The 20,471-nt window shown below is 40.7% G+C and overlaps 1 protein-coding gene across 2 annotated transcripts in view; it reads right to left on the bottom strand.

Moving 5' to 3' along the window:
• Positions 1–312: 312 nt before the first annotated feature.
• Cops4 (COP9 signalosome subunit 4) overlaps positions 313–20,471 on the bottom strand; it is a 27,446-nt gene continuing 7,287 nt past the window's right edge. The window contains exons 2-10 of one of the 2 annotated variants that reach the window (XM_050155799.1): positions 19,137–19,216; positions 18,311–18,462; positions 16,907–17,010; positions 14,544–14,697; positions 13,809–13,959; positions 8,597–8,767; positions 6,282–6,397; positions 3,578–3,662; positions 313–813 (exon numbers count right to left, since the gene is read on the bottom strand). In XM_050155799.1, coding sequence (XP_050011756.1) covers positions 680–813; positions 3,578–3,662; positions 6,282–6,397; positions 8,597–8,767; positions 13,809–13,959; positions 14,544–14,697; positions 16,907–17,010; positions 18,311–18,462; positions 19,137–19,216 — 1,147 coding nt within the window. In that variant the 3' untranslated portion in view covers positions 313–679. The remainder of the gene's footprint in view (positions 814–3,577; positions 3,663–6,281; positions 6,398–8,596; positions 8,768–13,808; positions 13,960–14,543; positions 14,698–16,906; positions 17,011–18,310; positions 18,463–19,136; positions 19,217–20,471) is intronic. The other variant, XM_050155800.1, reaches the window with a different exon arrangement.

Below are 20,471 nucleotides of genomic sequence, written 5' to 3'. Positions count from 1 at the left end.
AAATAGTTTGTAATTAATATTAAGCCTCTAGGAAGTTATTTTAAAAGCAGCTGTAGGACCAGGTGGGATAAGAAACCTCCAGTCACGATCCGCACCCTTTTAAAGCCCTGCCTGCCTTCTCCAGTCACCACAGATGACATGACCCCAGCTCCTCCCGTGTGCAGCTCCAAGCACTCACCTTATTCCCTCGACTTCGTGACTCAAGAGGCTTGGGGAAGGCGCTATACATAACTAATTATTGTACTTGTAGCATAAGATATAAGCTAACATTTTCTAAATTCAAGGAAAAGGAATAAAACACTTTTCAACTAATTAAAAACAAAGTACTACCTTTATTTGGTTCATTGCTCTGTTTATTAGAATAGCCACATTTGGAGAGGCACAAAGCATTTCAGTTTTACATAACTACAAAGATCACAAATTCCAAACTTCTTCATCACAGCGCTTCCACTTCTGTTTAGAGAACAAGTTTTCAAAATATCTGAGTTGGCTTAATACACAGACTCAGCGTATGGGAACTACTATGTTTTAGTGCTGCCCTTCCTGCTCTAGCATCTTCTGTAAGTGGGACCCAGCATAAAAGGACTGAAATGTGAAGGTCATGATGCGAATGCTCTGGAGGGCAGGGGAGTCACCGCACAGTGGCAGCGAGGCGGCGTGCACAGAGCTCCAAAAGGCCTCACTGGGCCATCTGGGCCTCCATGGCCTGAGCCGTCCACTCCGGGGCTGTCTGACTGATCTTCTCCAGAAGGTTGTTTACTTGGAAACAAAGTGACTGGATCTGTTTGTCCCATGTTGGCAGGGCTTCTCGTGCTAAAAACAGATAACAATGGGAAAAAAATAGCAATTACGTACAAATCCAAGTTAAAAGATAAATTACAACAGTTCTAATTTAAAAAAAAAGTTTATTCCAAAAATATTAATTACACAATAGTTAAGAACTCAAATTAGGCTGAGCATTTTTAACCCCAGCACTGAGAAGGCAGAAGTAAGTAGGATTTCCGTGAGTTTAAGGCTGGCCTGGTCTACAAAGTGACACTGTCTCAAAAAAAACAAAACAAAAATCACTAACAACAAATATAAAACATAATAAAATGCCCTTGAGAACAAACTCCCCCACTGAACAGTCATCAAGACGACTACAGCCACAAAACAGCCTCAGAACATCACTGAAGAGTTCACCGGAGTTTACAAGTGGGAGATGCCGCCATCTACTGGGAGAGCACTGGATTTACATACAAGAATGTGCCTACCTCACCTAAAACACAAGGGAAAAGGAACATAAAAGTAAAATCTACACAAAACACTATCTTGAATCTAAAACTTCTTTTAAAAATGAGTATATATAGTCAGAAATGAGTGCCAGGAAGAAGTCTCATTTAAAAGAGCATTTTAAAGGCACAGCCTGGGGGCTGGAGATGGCTCTGCTGTTAAGAGGCTGCTCTTCCAGAACTCACATGGTGCTTCCCAACTCCAGTTCTAGGGGATCAGCACCCTCTTCTGGCATATATACATGAAGGTAAAATATATATATAATGCTAAAAATCTGGCATAAGCCAGGTGGATCCGTTTAATTCAAGGCCAGCCTGATCAACATAGTGAGTTCCAAGATAGGTAGATAAAGAGAGCCTATCTTAAAATAATAACAGTAATTAAACTGGGTATAGTGGCACACACTTTAATCTCAGCAATCGCGAGGCAGACACAGGCAGATCTGTATTCGGGGCCAGCCTTGTCTACAGAATGAGTGGTGAAAAGCGAACTCCATTTTTTATTCGGCCATAAACAAATCAGACTGTTGATTACTGATTTGAAAGCGTGTCTACAGTACAATGAATTAAAAGGCAACTGCAGTTTAAAATACGGTCCCAGACTCCTATTTTCTAGAAAACTTTATTTCTTACAAATCTGCACTGACATCTATAAGGACACACAGCCTGGCAGAGATGATCAGCTACCTCAGGCCCGAGGGATGGGGTGGTAATGCAGAGACTTGAGCTTCCCCTTGTCATTCTAGGTTTAGTCTCTTCTGAACATGTGGATTTTTGTTTTTTGTATTTTTTTTTTTCCCCAAGACAGGGTTTCTCTGAACTAGCTCTTGTAGACCAGGCTGGTCTCAAACACACAGAAATCCACCTGTCTCTGCCTCCCGAGTGCTGGGATTAAAGGCGTGCACCACCGTCGCCCAGCTCATGTTTATCATTTTTATCTGAACAACTAAAAAACTCCCTATTTTATCAGCTTTATTTAGATTTTGTTTGCTTGTGAGGCGTGAATGAGGACATGTCCACACGCATGTTTGCATGGAGGATGTCTTCTATTGCTGTCTATTCCAATCTTTTAAGTTTATGTGGGGGCACGGAGATGGCTCAGTGGCTAAGAGCATTAGCTGCTCTTCCAGAGAGCCTGGGTTTGAATCCTAGCACTCAGGCTGCAGCTCACGTTCCTCTTCTGGCCTCCACTGACAGCAGACACACAGGGTACACAGGCAAACACCCATTCACATGAAAAAATAAAATAAAAACCAAATCTTAAAAGAAAGATTCTCTTACTCAATTTAAGAAAATTGTGTGTGTGTATGCACGCTCTCACACACAAGTGTATGATGTCTGGGGGCAGGGCAGATGCTACAGAGGTTGGCTTTGTGGAGCTGTTCTCCAGACTTTCACAGCAAACTCCTTACCCCCCAACAATCTCACTAGTGTCTCTACCTTTGTGAGACAGGAGCTGATGTAGCTAGACTGCTGTGACTAGCCATCAAGACTCTGACCCCTGCCCCTGCCAGCACTGGATGACAGGTGCACAGCTGCCATGCTTCTCTCTATCTGGGTGCTGGGGCTCACTGTAAGCACTTACCTACAGCCGTCTCCCTGGTTCCAAACTGATACAAACATGACGCCTTTGCCCTAGTACTCATGACATGTATTTATCCCTTATTCCCCAGGAGCAGGACACTGCAGCTAGGTATGCCATGTAAAGTAAGATAGACCTACTAACTACCCAGGGAGCCTAGTTTATGAGCACATGCAGATATTCAGATAGCGCCATAGTTTAAAATGAGATTTTCTACAGAGAAACTCAGAGTGACACAGGAGCACATGATTTTAATTGTACCTTATGTGCAGGGATTGGAAAATCACCTATCAACACTGTTGATTCAAACTGAGACGTGGGGACAAAGATGGCAACTAGGGAGGGGGGACTTTTTTGAGGTGGGGAGCAGGATTTCTCTATGTGGGAAGTCTAGTCGTCCACTTACCTGCCTCCCTACATTAGTTCTCGGAGTTTCTGAGCAGGAAATGCAATTGTCATTCCATGTGCCCTACCCATGGTTTGAGTTCAACAAAGGTCAGGGGACTAACTGACTAAACTGGTAACAATATCAGTTCATCTTTTTCTTAGCTTAGAAACATTGAGATAAATAATTCATAAATATAACTTTTAAAACTATTTTAAATTATTTCTGTTGGAAATACACTCATAATAATACAATTCTGGGTCAAAAGAAACAATTCAACATATCTTAATCATAAACATACAACAGTTCACTATGATGAGAATGCATAAAACTTCTTACTTTCAAAATGAACTATCCCATCAATCTGGTCAATAAATCCATTCATCCGTCCTTCTGTTATCATTTGCGATGCTATCTTTTCTGCCTATTAAAAACAAAACAATCTCTCAGTTTATCATATTTAATAACCATTCACATATAATCAAGTGAAAGCCTTGCCTGTCATTTGCTGAGGAACATGTATTTCTAGTTTCTTACCCCACTGCTTAAGTTGAATGGGTCCTATTTCACTTTGCTGGGAGTTGTCTCTTTTGGAAACAAGATCTCACTATATATATAGCCTGGCTGACTAGAACTCCGGATCCTCTGGCCTCTCAAGTGGTGAGAATACAGACTTGTCAGACTTTTGTTGGGCAAGAATATAGCTATGTTTTACCAACTTTTTCCCTCTACTTAAAATCAAAATAACCAATTTTATTTCCTTCTTTTTCTTTTTTTGGATGAAGAGTCACAAGTCCCACGCTGACCTCAAGTTGTTATGCAGCTGAGGAAGTACTTGAGCTTCTGATCCTCCTGCCTCCACTACCCAAGCGCTAGGATTACAGGAGGGTACATCAGTCCAGTTTTGCAGGTGAGGACTAACTCCAGAGCCTTGTGTAGGCTAAGCAGACACTCTACGCACAGAATACAAAATAAGTCTCAAAATTACACCGAGATTCAAATCTTAAAAGAATTTAAAAGCTGCAGGTGTGTAGTTCTGCTACCGCCTTTGCCCACTGGCTGCCCTGCAATGCCTGGCATGAGCCGAGTGGTGGAGCACACTGGCTGCCTCCCCAGAGCACATGGCAGTCACAGCAGTCCTAACCCCAGTCCCGGGGACCCAACACCCTCTTCTGGTGTCTACAAGCACCATCACACATGTGGTGCAGACACACATGCAGATAAACACTCACACACCGGGGGCTGGGGAGAGGGCTAGAGCGTACTCGCTCTTACAGAGGACCTGAGTTCGGTTCCTAGCACTCACATTAGGTGGCTCACAACTGACTATAATTCTAACTCCAGGGTATCTGAAATCCTCTTCTGGCTTTCTTGGGCACACACTCACACAGAGCATACTCTCACATGGACACGCACACACATATATAAATAAAAATAATTTTTTAAAAAAATCATACACATAAAATAACTAAATATCTTAAAGTAAATGTATAAATAGTAACAGCATTGCCTTCAATTCTGGGGGAACACAAAAACTTTTTTTTCCTCTATCAATTTCAGTGTATCTACTACAAAACATGTTGTTTTCTTTCTGAGACCGCGTCCCCCTATGTAGCCAGGAAAAGCTACTGCCTTCTTGCCCTACCCTCCTGAGTCCTCTGATCACAGCATGTCCCACAGAACCAAAGAAACAGATGTCCATATTCAAAAAGGAAATGAAGAAAATTTTAAAAGATAATTAGAGGGGCAAAAGCAAAACGTTCTAAGTCCAACTCCTACTGCCACAGTTAATGTTTAGTACACATGAGCAAACCAGATTGTGACCGGTCATTTTGTTTAAAGGTGTATGGTTGTCTTGCCTGCAAGAATGTCTGTGCACCACATGCATGCCTGCTGCAGGAAGCCAGGACAGGACCCTGGAACTGGAGTTACAGATGCTTGTGAGCCACTGTATAGGTTCTGGGAATCAAACCCAGGTCCTCTGCAAGATAAGGTAGTGCTCTTAACTTCTGTGCCATCTCTTCAGGCCCTGATTTGCTCATCTTTTACAATGACATCCTCACGATCAATACTACATCATCATATTGACGGATTATAATCTATTACTAACAATGTATTCACTTCCCTTATTCTCCACAAGCAACTATACCACCAAGCCTGAGAAGAAAGCATCTTTGTTTGTCTTACTCTGCAGCCATCTGCTACCTCAGTCTCTAAAGTGCTGAGATTATAGGTGTGAGCTACCATTCTTGGCTAAGAAAACATTTTTTAAATGGCAACTGTCGTCTCAGGTCCCACATGAATGTAATTAATTAAACTTGTCCAAGCAAAGAATTCTTAGAAAATCCTAAATGAAGCCTGATATACACACACCTGTAATCTCAGTACTTGGGAAGAAGAGGCAGGAGGATCCAGAGTCTAAGGTCATCCTTAGCTTCAGCCTCTTACTGAGTCTGAGACCAGTCTAGGCTGCATGAGATCCTGTCTCAAAAGAAAAAGAAAAAAGAAAATCAAAACCTCAGAATCAGATAAACTGCATGACTTTACTCTCAGTATTATTTGAAATTAAGATAGTATTTCATAAACAGTAACACTCTAATTACAATTATCACTGTGCAGGAATTTGTGTATGACCAACCAAATCTAAAAAATGAAGTAAGATTCCCTCATAGGTCAGTCAACTCCTTAAATTAAGTCAAATTCAGAAAATAGAACATCTTGGGGTCAAAGTCAATCTAGGGCAGAGAAACAAAGATGCACCAATCTCCATCTAACACTTCAGAAACTTAAGACACCAAATAAAGAAATCCTTATGGAAAGAGTATAACTGAGGACTTCTCTGAGACTTCCATTCCTATCATAAAACAGTCTGAAAGCTAAAACCACTAACTTTCATGACTTAAACAGTCTCTTGTACTTACCCGAGGCTTTAAACACGTAGCTTCTGCTGTGCTGGCGAGCACTATCAATTATGTATTTTTCCATTACTTCAATAGTTTTGGGTTTCAATGCCCTGTTATAAAGTACTGAATTAATAAAATACCTTAGCTGCAGGGATCTCTAAAAGAGCTCCAAGTTCTTCAAAGGTGATATTGTTATATAATTTGCTTGCTGACAACAAATTATGCTCAATAACAGCTCTGTCCAAGATGCTGGAACCTTAAATAAAAAACATAAACTCATTAAATGTTTGAAACTAGTTTTATACTTTAAAAAGATATACCTTTATTTTTTTTATTTCTAGGCATGTAACAATTCACTAAAATCAGTATTACTCCTCTGAACAATACATTATTAAACCTTACATTTGATAAAATATTATTGTTATTATTATTATTACAGTTTTTCATGACAGGGTTTCTGTGTAATCCTTGCTATCCGGGAACTCACTCTGTAGACCAGGATAGTTTCAAACTCTGAGATCTGCCTGCCTCTACCTCCAAAGTGGTAAGATTAACGGCAATCACCAATATGCCAGGGAACATTTGCCATTTTAGTTTATATACAATAAATTACAGTACTTAGAAAGTCAGTGTGATGGCTAATCTTCAACAGCCAATCACATATGGAAAAACATCTCTGGCTGTGTCTGTAACAGTGTTTCTGTTGTGCCAGAGAGAGACCACCAGAGAGGCCCAGATGTAGTAAGCAAGGTTTAATCAGCACAATACAAACATGTGTGGACTCATCTCCATCCCCGTTACAGTGAGGTAGAGAGGAGTTGTATCTCCTCTGTGGGGTGAGCTTTTAAAGGCACAACTACAAAGAGACTCTTTGAAGATGCTTTGGCATGGGTACAAGGACTCTTGCTCCCTCCCATTTTGTTAAGTCAGCTTTTTCCTTGTTTTTAGAGCAAGGCCACTGTTCCTGAGTTAGGCCATCTTTATCAGCCTGTACCAGGTGGCTGGCTGGGCTGAGCTAAGTGACCTTGTGCTTGGAATCTCCTGGGTGGGAGAGGGGAAGGCCACTATCCCTCCTGGGAAAACATTCTGCTGGGAAATTTCTTCTTGCCCCTTTGAGAATAATGGGTGAGGGTCCCACAGTTTCCAGATAGGTTTAACTGAAGAGCTAAGGACTCGGGGGTCCTGGACTGAATGAAAAGGGGAAGCCAGCAGGAGCACCTGTGTGTTCTCTCTGTATCTTTACTGTAGACACAATGTGACTAGCCACCTCGCACGCTGTGGTGGTCTGTACTCCCACACTGGGTCAGAGTAAATCCCTCCTGTCTTCAGCTGCTTCTGTCGGGTGCTATGTCAAGGGAAGTAATAGTACAGCGAGCAGCTGTGGGTAATTACCAGGAAGGGATTCAGCCCTTTGCACTGGGGTTCCATCACCTTTCCCTTCCCTGCTTCAAGCACACACTCTTATCAAACAGCAGCACAACAATCATGCAGCGTGCTCCGAGAGCCTCTTAAAATCCCTCACCTTAATTTTCTAATGTTTATTTTTATCTTTAAATGTGTGTATTCGGGGGCATCATATTCTTTGTGGCAGAATTACGGGCAGCGTGAGATGTGGGTGCTAGGAACTATTGCAGGTCCTGGGAAGGACAATGCATCCTCTTTTTTTGTTTGTTTATTTGGTTTTTCGAGACAGGGCTCAGCTCCTAGCAGTTAGACAGGATCAATGTCACCTTTCAGCTAGCCCCAGGACAAATGACTCCCGCAACTCATTTCTCTTCAGTACAGGGCAACCGTGAGCCCAGGGCAGTGGATCTAGCTGACAGACAAGCTGAAACTTATTCAGCTGAAACATGTTTGAATGTTTCTCCATGTTTACATCAGTATATTTACTATCATGGTAACTATAGCAAGTACTTTAAAACATCTGTAGACAAACGTACAAAAAACTATTTTTTGAAGAAAATATTTTTAAAAATTCCTGTCAAAGACATTCTGATTTAAGCAAACACATCATTTAACCAAAAACTACAAAAGGAAATCTATTCTGATTAGCAAATTCTGATGGACCTTAGGAAAGCACTGAGCTAAATTTTGCCCTTAATCAAGAATACATAATTACGCTCTATTACAATCTGTTACTTAATGTTATTCACCAGTGGCTTAAGATTTTTAAAATCCAGGGGCCATAGGTATTTTCTATAATTTTTCAGTTTTCACAAGTTTCAAAAAAAAAAAAAAAAGATAGAAAAGAAAGAAAAAGCGTTATTTCACAAAATGCTTTCTAACAGGGACTGTTTCAGAATACACCACAAACCTATGTCCGTGTTCAAGTCACCATTTGTCAACAGTCCTCTTTTTATTTATCCGGAAGTATTACTTGAAAATACTAATCTAACGTACTTTCTAGTCTATACCTAACATTCACCACCACATACACGTGAACCGTGATCATTACCATCGGCTGTCGTTGCTTTCTGGTGAGGCATCAGCATTGCGGCAAACTCTTGAAGCTGGTTCCCTCTGATGATTCTATCCAGGTACATTTTCTCTAGGATTCCATATGCAGCAAGTTGCTGGCACCGTTCATCCTTAAAAAGAGTAGCCAGCATCCGAGAACGCTGCTGTCCTACAGGAAACATAGGTGTGTCAAATAGTCTCTGTTTCTTCAATGACAAAAAGATCACATTCTATGATCCCATTTTTGCCCACTAAAATGCAATCCCCACTAATATATATGTGTATAATCTATGGAATGTTCTAGAAAGACAGATAATGCTCAGCTGCAGTGTGTACGGGAAATACAGAATTGGAATCTTCTAAGCCCCTACTCAATTTTTTGTCAACCATCAATTTGCAACTTTGTTTCAAATGCTTCTGCTTAGAATCTTACTTAACATATACTGTTAGTTAACTCATCAGCCTTGAACTCAGAGCTGACACTGTAATTCTGCCAAAATAAAGTTTACACAACATGATTTTGTCACACAAATCTTCACATCAGACTGCTGGATACATCTATGAGCACTAGAGGACATGGTAGTGCATGCCTGTAGTCCCAACCCTTGGGAGGCCGAGGTAAGAAGATTGCTGGGAGTCAGGTCACCTCCAGTTCCCACCAACACACACAGTCCAAAACACTAGAGAACATTCAGCGGTATGTTAGGGAACCATTTTAAATAGCAAAATCATCAAATCATCACTAAAGGGCACAAAACCATAGAGAATGAAACACCAGGTAGTCCACAAGAAGTTGCTTGCTTACAGTTTAGAAGCTAAGCTATAAAAAGATCACTCTCGGGAGGGGGAGAGGAGTGGGGGGAGGGGGAGAAGAGAGGGGGGAGGGGGAGAAGACTGGGGGAGGGGGAGGGAAATGGGAGGCTGGGAGGAGGCGGAAACTTTTTTTTTTCTTATTCTCAATAAAATAAAAAAAATGAAAAAAAAAAAAGATCACTCTCAGCTGGGAAATGGAATTGGACAACTCAGATTTTGCTACTTACTCTGCACATATCTGGAAATAATTTAAAAAAAAAAGAGCTGAGAGTTTGGGTTAAAAATAAATTTTAATAAATAGGTATGTATGTTCACTAACAAAGAACCACAGATAAATGAGGATAACTAAATATTCACATAATAGACCAGGATAGAGATCTAAGTGTTCCACGGGGTTATAAGCCCAAGTGACTTCTATTTTTTCTTGCATATTTATACTTATATAACAAACATGCATTATTTAGTTAATAAAAAAAATGTATATGCCCAGCATGGAACACCCTTCTGTAACCCCAGAACCAGCCTGAACTACACAGCAAATCCTAGGCCAGCCAAGCTGAACACTAAAATCTTGTCTCAAAAACAACAGTAACAACTAATACTTCTCTGCTAAGAAACAATACAGTTTCAACGTACACATTTAAGAACCTTTATATGACTGATGACCAAACCACCAAATGAACAGAAATACAAGGACACCTAGCGGCAGTGGGTACATCCAGTGCCTAAATCTTGGTATTGTCCTAGCTAGTTTTATGCCACAGCACACAAATGTGGAGGTCGAAGGATGAACATTATGAGTTGGTTCCTTCCACTAGGTGAGAATTGAACTTAGTCATAGGCTTGCAGTTTGGGGCCATCTTGCTAGACCTTGGCCCTTTTTTAAAAATGAACATATAGGACTAGGGGTAGGGAGTGGGGTGGGGGGAACACAGCTCAGTAAGAGCACTTGTCTACCATGTGGAAGGCCCTAGGCTGAATCCCAGCACCACAAAATACTTCCCAAAACAAAAATGAGCAAAGAGAACCTATAACTATAATAAAACAAGCAGTGGTATCTGAAAATTTGAGTTTCTGATTGCAGTTTAAAACCTATCCTTGTTTCTATGAGTTTGATACCTTATTATAGTTGAAAGTTTTTCTGATAAGATCAATAACAATATATTAAAATGTAATTTTTATAATGTTCACTAAAGTGTGTCAATATTTGGAAGTTTTATATAATTCAGGGAGCCAGTATTTTACAAATCTAGTAAATGATAATAGAAAATTCTGCTAGGATAGACGCTTTCAAAGTGTGAGACAAAAAGGGTGGGTGAGGCTCATGCCTGCAATGCCTGCAATCTCCACACTCAGGAGCTAGAAGATGGGGCAAGTTTAAGGTCCCTGGTCTAAATAGGGAGACGCTTCCTTAAAACAAAGGAAACAAAAAAGAAAAAAAGAAAGTGCAAGGCAGACCAAAATTAACAAAGCTGGACAAAAGCTCGCTGGTGATGTTTCAGACTCCACACAGCAATGATATTACAGCCCTTACCAGGTTAAATGTAGTATCAAAAGAGAATACCCACAATTTCCTTAAAAAGTCATTAAAATGTGCCTCCCTGTTAGATGACATACCTGTTAACCTAAGTTTTCTTCACGCACTTCATCTAAAATGGCTACCAAACCGTGACTGCAGCAGTAAGGAGTACCTAGAACAATCTAGCTGTGCTCTCTAACCTCGACATTTGACAACTGCAGGACAATTGGAGAATAATTCTGTGAGGAGATTAGCATGTATGAGGCACTAGGGTTCCTTCGCAGTGTGTCTCTCTGTATGTATACACACATACATACAAATAATAATAAACTTTATACATGGCAAAGTTCCACAAAGTCCAATATAGGCAATAAATTGGGGAAAAAAAAACTATCAATTTTCTTTCATATGTTAAGAGTTTTTACAACTGAAAAAAAAAAAAGGCCAATGCACATGGAGAGAACTGGGTGTGCTGGTACACACCTTTGATCAGGCAGATCCCCAACAAACAAGGCCAGCCTGGTCTACAAAGGGAGTTATATGACAGCCAGGGCTACCCAGAAAAACCCTGTCTCAAAATTTAAAAAAGAGAGCGAGAGAGAATGAGAGAATGCAAGGTTACCAAAAATGACTTTTTCTTGCTGTCCTAGAACTCACTCTGTTACCAGGTTGGCCTTGAATTCAGAGCTCCACCTGCCTCTGCCTCCTGAGTGCTGAGATTACAGGCAGGCTCCACCACTGCCCAGCTCAACAATGGCTTCATAAATACATGTGAAAAGATGCTTAAACATTCATTATAAATAAAATATGAATTAATGCCAAATTGCAATGTCATTTTTCATCTACTAGATGGGCAAATAGTGAAAACAATTGTTAATACCTGTGGACAGTCAGGTACTCATGAGAATCTGTTTGTAGTGTGTTATCTGGCACAACGCACACTTTCTGTCAAAAGGCTAAAATGTGTACCTTTGAACTTAGGAGTTTAACCTAGCCATAAACTGTCCCCTGTGCACAATCACTGCTGCATACAGGTGTGTTCCACCTTCTGACACTGTAAAATGATGTTATCAAATACAAAGTTCACACTGGAGAACCATGCAATTGAGTTTCAAACAACAACAAGAAACCCTCATATTTTAGGTTAGTTCATAATTTCATGTTGGATCACAGTCACAGCTATCCTTGGCTGCATACAGCCTATGGGCTACGGCTTGAATATGTCTGAATGATAAAGTAAAGCAATAGAAAATCATGGTGAATCTATATAATAACGTAATAATCACCGATACTTAGTTGCAAGAAAAAGTAAGTGGTAGCTTAACCCTTAACCCTAGTACTCTGGATGTCAGTGAGTCCAAGGCTAGCCTGGTCTTTAATAGGGAGTTCTAGGATATCCAGAATTCAGTAAAGAGACCCTGTGCTAAAACCAAAGAGGATATTAAATGGTAGTTCTAAATATGTCACAGGCTCTCAACTTATTACAGTCCTTGGAAGATTTCAGAATGATTAGAAAAGCCATGGCTTAGAATTAGCATTCACAATGGTCTTTTCTATTTAAAAGCTGTACTAAATTTACATACTACAATTTAGTAAAAGTCTTGTATGTACTGAGAAAAGGAATGATTGCTAGGTCTAAACCTGAAGCTCAAAGGTTGAAAAAAGAACAGTAGAACACTTTAGATCTTTTTTTTTTTTTTCGAGACAGGGTTTCTCTGTGGTTTTGGAGCCTGTCCTGGAACTAGCTCCTGTAGACCAGGCTTGTCTCAAACTCACAGAGATCCACCTGCCTCTGCCTCCCGAGTGCTGGGATTAAAAGCATGCGCCACAACCGCCCAGCCACTTTAGATCTTTTTAAAGACTACATCACACTTACTTATTTTGTGGACACAGATAAGACACAAGCCATGGTACACTAGTGGAGAGCAGAGGACAACGTCCTCTCCTTCCACCACGTGATTGTAGTAAGGAGCAGCAGGCTGTGTTCCTGCCGCCCCAGCTCCCGGCTGTCTGGCTAGCTTATGCCCTGAAATAATTACACCGAAACTGTATTCTTTTAAACACTGCTTGGCCCATTAGCTCTAGCCTCTTATTGGCTAATATTCACATTTTGATTAACCCATTTCTAATAATCTGTGTAGCACCACGAGCTGGTGGCTTACCAGGGATATTCTTAACCTGAGTCTCTCTGGAGTGGGAAAATCATGGCGACTGCCTGGCTTGGCTTCTTTCTCCCAGCATTCTGTTCTGTTTATTCTGCCTACCTAATTTTCTGTCCTATTAAAGGGCCAAGGCAGTTTCTTTATTTAACCAATGAAATTAACACAAAACAGAAGACTCTCCATCATTTCCCCTTTTTCTGTTTAAACAAAAAAGAAAGGCTTTCACTTTAACATAGTAAGATTACATATAACAAAAGTTATCAAGCAAGAATTACAGTTACAATATTTTATCTTTTATCATAATTAAGGAAAACTATAACTAACCACTGATTCTCCATCATGTGGTCATCAGGCAACAAGCATCTCTATCTAATGGAGGAGTCACCTTAGCCAATCTCTAGACTTTAATCTTTGTTTCCTCCTCTGTAGTTCTGATTTAATTTAGGAACCTTTTTTTCCTTTGGTGAAATTTTAGAAATAAACTCTGTTACCTCTTACCTATTCTTAGCATGTGGTTAACAGGCTGATTACATTCACTTTAAATTTTTTTAAGATAAATAATTTTATTTCTATTTTTGTTTATGTGTTTAAACTCACCTTAATTGTACAAAGACACCCCCCAGAAGACAGTCCCTTGTTAACTATTCCAACAGTTACCTCATAACATTACTGCACAGAGAACAAACCTTGCCACACAAGCACCAATCACAGCTTACCTGCTGATGCTAAGATGGTGCAGTGCAAAGCATGCTTCAAGGCCTCTAGTCTTTCACTTTCATGGACTATCGTCTTGTAAGAGAGTTCATTGTACCTTTGGGCAGCTTCAATAAATTTTCTTCTGTAATCAAGGACACGTGCATAACATACCTGCACAGGGGAAACACTCCAATTAGGGTAAACTGGAAAGACAAAATATCATAGTCAGGCTTTCTACTGCTGTGACAAAACACCATGACCAAAAAACAAGCTGGGGAGGAAAGGGTTTACTTGGCTTCCACTTCCACAGCAACATTCATCACTGTAGGAAGTCAGAACAGGAACTAAACAGGGCAGGGACCTGGAGGCAGGAGCTGAAGCAGAGGCCATGGAGGGGTGCTGCGGGGTGCTGTTTACTGACATGCTTCCCCGTGGCTTGCTCAGCCTGCTGTCTTATAGAACCCAGGTCCACCAGCCTAGGGATGGCACCACCCACAATGGGCTGGATCCTTCCCCATTGATCACTAACTGAGAAAATGCACTACAGCTGTATCTTATGGAGGCGTTTCCTTAGCTGAGGCTCTGTCCTCTCTGATGACTCTAGCTTGTGTCAAGTTGACACAAAACCAGCCAGTACACACAGAGAAAAGAAGCAAAGACAAGTTCCAAAATATATAAACATCAACAAACGTTATAAAACATCTTGGTATGTAATTCATCGATATAAAATTAATTCCAAACTGCTCATTTGTTACCTTATAATGTATTTGTAACTGTTCATTCGTGGATTCGTTCTGAAGCAGGGATGCTCGATTTATGTAAGCCTCAGCCTGAACAGGATCATCATCCTCCAGATACAGTCTAGCAATCTTCAGGTAAGTCTCCAGCTTGTAGTCTACATTGTACTGTCTAGGATAAATAAAACAAACAAACAGACTGAGTATTTTGTCAAGAAAACTTTTAACAAATAACAAAATTCTTAGTATATTTTGTTATAGAAAAAAGCTAAGATTCCCTGATCTTTTAAATTTTTATTCTCACTGGTCATATTACAGCTGCTTCTGATCCTCAGGTATCTCATAACACGAAGATCACAAAGACACAAGTGCCGAGTTTCAGCTTATCAGATACCACTAGCGGAACTATATCCAGGCTCAGCCTGCCTAGAGAACAATCTAGCAATTATCCTTTGAACTCTTTAAATTTATATGCCCTTAATCCACTACACTTTACTTCCAGATACCAAATCCTAAAAAGACAATAAGGGATGTGCCTATGTATTTATTACAAGGAAACTAATTTATAAAGTTACTCATAATTACTTACGTTAGGAAAAAATGGAAATCCCTGTATAGTATTTATGGGAATGAAGTATGGTGTGTAAAAAGGTAGAAAATGTAATGATAATCATTAAGAGGTGCTTACAGACACCATCTTTTTTTTTTTTTTTAAGTTAAAAAGTGAGCTATGGCTGGGCATGGTGACGCATACCTTCCACCCCAGCACTCGGGAAGCAGAGGCAGGGCAGTGTTGATGCCCCGAGAAAGAGCCAGATGTTGCTAACCTTGTCCAGGACAGCTAATAGACAAAATGCCCCCTCCTACTAGATTCCTTTCTTTTTATACACTGCTGTGAGAATCCTTTGCCAATTCCTCAATATCTTTGTTTTTTGAGACAAGGTCTCTCTGTGTATCCCTTCCTGGCTGTCCTGGAACTCAGAGAGACCTGCTTGCCTGTATATCTGGAGTGCTGGGATTAAAGGCGTGTGCCACCATTCCTGGAGTTAATATCAAATCTTTGCTTTCCAATGGCTCATAACATAAAAACCTCTAACTTTCACTGTGGTCTCCTACAGGAATTATTGTTGGGTTGAAAAGCCTACCAAAGAGCTGTCTACATTCCCTTTTCCAGCCAGGCTCCGGCTCTCGGTTTCACAGTGCCTGGTGTCACCCACGCCTGCCGAGTGCTGACCACCAGCCACTGGTCCGTCCACTCAGCAGCAGCATGTGTCTGAATCCTGCTCTTTCCCCCAATACAGCTTCTAAGGAGGAGCACACTCTCAACGGACAATCCTTCCCACTTGCTGCAATGTCCTCCAGCCAACTGCCTCTTGAGATGGGAGTGCTCCAGGCCTCAGTACTCATGGTCCTCTCCCTCCCTTGGAAAGGCATCAAACCAGACCAGTAGGCACTGGCTCCCAAACGTCTACTTGTATCCAAGTGTGCTCTACTACCTCCAGACTAAAATATTCTACTCACTACTAGATGTCTTAACCTGATTATCACAATGCAAAATGTACACTTGAAATCTCCTCCTTAAAATATACTCTCTAGAGCGCACAGCAACTCCATATTTCCAACTGCTCAGGTCAAAACAAAATCAGGACTTGACTGTTTTGTATACGCCACATGGGAAATTAAGCAAAGCCACAGGAAATCTCCAGACTACAGCATTTCTTAGGACCTCCTCCTCAGCTGTGGGCATGCATAAGCTTCCTAATTAACAGTGCTACTTCTACTACCGCTGCCAACGGTTTATTCTCCACCCAGCAGTCAGTGGGTCACATGTCAGATTATGTCACTTTTTGGCTCAAAATCATCCAATGGCTCACTCTCTTCTTTTTTTATTTATTTATTTTTGGAGGGAGGGTCTTACAATGAAGCCCTGGCTAGCCTGTAACTCACTGAGTAGACCAGGGTGGCCTCAAACTCACAGAGATCTGCCTGCCTATGCCTCTTGAGTGCTAGGGTTAAAGGTGTGAGCCACCATACCTGTCCCTATCATTTTTCTTTCAAAGTCCTTACAAGGGCTTCAAGAACCCCTCAGATCTGATCCCTAGTACTGACTTCATTCTCTTGTCTTTCTCCTTGTTCACTCTACCCACGCTGGCATTCTTACTCTTAAGAAAACACTACAAGTATGCTGATATCTTAAGGCCTTTGTGTCAACGACACAAGGTAACTTGTTATCCTCTGCCCTCAGACAGCTCGCAGTCACTCTCTGAGAAGCATTTACTATCATCTACCATGCTATACATATTGTATCTCCTACAGCAGGAGTAGGAAAGAGTGTTAGTGAGCGCTTATACATGTCTATCCAAATCCACTATTTACTATACTTTTGTCCTGTTTCCAGAGGAATCCCCACCAACACTTGGGCTGCATTTCTCCAATCTTCTTCCTTCTCATAAATAGACGCAAGATGCTGTCTTATGGAAGCAACCTAGAATGACAGAGACAGATGTTACTCTAACAGTGCTCTCACCAATGGGTTAAGCTGGTAAGAAAATCACGGGTTTATGTAAATCATCACTTTTTTTTATAAGGCTTCCATTCACAGAATATCAAAACACTGAACTAAAACGACACATTTCTATAATGTGTATTTTTGGCAACATTTTGTTTCCAGTATTAAATTTTGCTTTTGTGTTTCTGAATACATGATATTGGAGTTTCCCTATGTTTTTAATCTTAACTTATAAATAATCTTACTAAGGAACAATGCAATAAACTTATAAATAATCTTACTAAGGAACAATGCAATAAAAGCCTGTAATCTGAGTTCGCTCCTCAGAATGCACATGCAGGCCGAAGATCAGAACTAACTCTGCAGAGCTGTCCTCCGACCCTGACTGTGCCCAGCGGCATGTTTACACACCCACACACCACATCATAACAGAGAAAACTAAACAAAAACCTTATTTGATTTTACATTGTAAATGCTGTTTGACAGTTTTATATAAAATATGAAACTGAGAAATTATCTCCTTTAAGGAGTTAATAACATCAGATCATAAAAATTATTATCTTAAGATCAAAATCTGCTGTTCTAACTCAACACGTCTTGTGCACATATGAAGTCACAGAGACCGAGGCAATGGCACAGCCTGCACAGGTTCAAGCCAGACAGGACTCCAGCACCAAAAGATGGAGCAGACACATGGTCCTACACTAATGCCCTGTGGCAAAGGGAAAACCAATCACTCAGGGTCTATCAGGCCCCACTCAGTGGGTATGTCTGTGGACTTTCTGTTTCAATTTTGCTTTTTTTGGAGCATTTAGTTTATCTTTATCTTATGTGCATTTGGTGTTTTGCCTGCATGTGGGTCTAGGTAAGGGTATTGGATCCTAGAATTACAGACAGTTGTGAGCTGCCATGTGGATGCTGAGAATTGACCCCAAAGCCCTTTGGAAGAACAGTTAGTTCTTAACTGCTGAGCCATCTCTCCAGCACCTGGCATTTTTTGTCTTATTGATCTTTTGCTTGTTTGTTTTGATTTTTGTTTCTGTGGCTTTATAGATTTTTGTTTGTTTCTTGTTTCAGTTTCTTGGAGGCTTTTATATTTTGTTTTGTTTTAAGACAAAAAGAACAAAAAGTTGGGTAGGTAGGGAAGTGGGGCACATCTGGGAGCAATTGGACAAAAAGAAAACATAATCCTTATATATTGTATAATTCAGAAAAAATTACTGGAAATTAGGAACTTTAAAACAAAACAACAAAATCTACAAGTCTAGATTTTTACCTGTTCCTCAAAGGAAATGACTCGAGGCTGGATCTTCTCCAAGGTGAAATGATAGATCTCCTTTGCTGTGCTATCTGGCAGGTTAGGGAGGTGTGTGCAGAAATCTGTCAGCAGTTGCCGTGAGATCACAAGACTGACATTCTCATTCACCACTTGTTAAAAAATGAGAAATATGAAACATAAATAATCATAAGTTTCCATTAAGCAATTAAATTTTACTTAAAATTACCATTTAAAAACTCCATGAGGAACCGGGTGGTGGTGGTGCATGCCCTTAATCCTGGCACTTGGAAGGCAGAGACAGGGATCTCTGTGAGTTCAAAGCCAGACTGGTCTACAAGAGCTAGTGCCAGGACAGGCTCCAAAGCTACAGAGAAATCCTGTCTCGAAAAACCAAAACTAAAACCAAAACTCCACAACGGGCAGTTTTCAATATATTACTCAGAGATTTCTCATCTCATGCTACATAATTAGCTTCTTTATCCTGGATTTTACTGATTATATATCTACTACAAGAAGGCAGGAAAAAAACACAGTAATTTTTCTAAGAAACGGTAAAGACTGAGGAAAATTTATTTCTTGAAAACTTTACACTTTTCCTTCTCCTCTTTATTCTGTACAAAGGGAAAGCACAGAACCCTGTACAAAACCTTAACTGGGGTTTCAATTTTGAAGACAATTCATTTGAAAAATCACCCATCTGTAAGTGATTGAAGTCTGGAATAAGACACCTCAAAGCATATTTACTACTGGTTGTTAGAGCAGGCTGACAAAGCTCTGGAGACCCACTCAATACAGGGCGGGCAGGACAGTCCATTCTACTCACTCGCTTCCACAAACGCTTTCAAAGCTTCTAGTTGTTCTGTCCCAGATAACTGAATGGCTTTTTCCAGAATCTGACGATATCTAAAACGGTATCAAATACAAATAATGAATGTTTAGTTCTAATGATCTAGAATTACTAAGGAAGAGTCTCAATGAGTCTGGGATGGGCCTATGAACCCTCCTGCTGGAGATGGACTATATTAATTAAAGGATGATGACCTACCCACTGTTGGCGGCACTGTTCCCTAAGTATGGGATCCTGAACTCCAGGAACTGGGAAAGCAGGCTGAACACAATCTCCAAACACTTAATTTCTCTCACTCTAGGCTGTAATGTGCAGCGGCTTCAAGCTCCTGCTGCCTTGGACATGTCACCAGGAACTGGGAGCTGAGATAAACCCTTTCTCCTAAGTTGTTTCCGGGTACTTTATAGCAGCAACAAAAATGAAACAGACATATATTGTCAAATAATTAAATTCTTAAGTTTATTTATCCCTCTTGTTGTCTGCTTCTGATTTTTTGAGTCAGAGTTTCACTGTAATGAGGGTCCAAGCCATCCTTGAATTCTCTATGTAGCCCAGATAACTAGGAACCCTTGATCCTCCTGTTTCTACCTCCCAAATGCTAGGATTCTGGGTGTGCCAACATTCCCTGGCCTATTTATTCATTTCTACCACTACTTATGACATTTACTCAGTCTTCTCAATTTGCCCTACTTTCTTCCATTAATCTCTAGTTGGCAGTTTTCTTTACAGCACACTGAAAAAAACACTCTATGTTTTAGCTTCCAGCCCATCACGAGAAACACTAAGCCTTGGAACTGGTAAAACAGCTCAACGGATAAAGGTGCTGTCTACCAGCTCTACATGACACCTGGGTTCCATCCCTGGGACCCACACTGGAAGGAGAGAACTGACTGCCAGAATTTGTTCTCAGACCACAAGTACACACAAGGTAATAAACAAATGTGATCATAACAGTTGGGAGGGGGGTTCAAGACAGGGTTAGTTCTTTTAGCCCTGGCTGTCCTGAAACTCACTCTTCTGCCTGGCTCTGCCTCCCAAGTGTTGGAGGCACTACAACCCGACCAAAATCCTAACAGTTTTTAAACACTAAACCCATAGTTCTCAGTGCTACTTATAGTTTTTGTTGTTTTTTTTTTTGTTGTTGTTATTGGTTTTTTTTTGTTTGTTTGTTTGTTTTTGGTTTTTCGAGACAGGGTTTCTCTGTGGTTTTGGAGCCTGTCCTGGAACTAGCTCTTGTAGACCAGGCTGGTCTCGAACTCACAGAGATCCCGCCTGCCTCTGCCTCCCAAGTGCTGGGATTACAGGCGTGCG

This window comes from Alexandromys fortis, unplaced genomic scaffold (genome assembly GCF_014885135.2).
Source record: "Alexandromys fortis isolate MF-2015 unplaced genomic scaffold, M_Fortis_MF-2015_v1.1 scaffold_87, whole genome shotgun sequence".
Taxonomy (NCBI): Eukaryota; Metazoa; Chordata; class Mammalia; order Rodentia; family Cricetidae; genus Alexandromys; species Alexandromys fortis.
The sequence above is the reverse complement of the archived record's forward strand: the minus strand, read 5'-3'. Positions and strand labels throughout refer to the sequence as shown.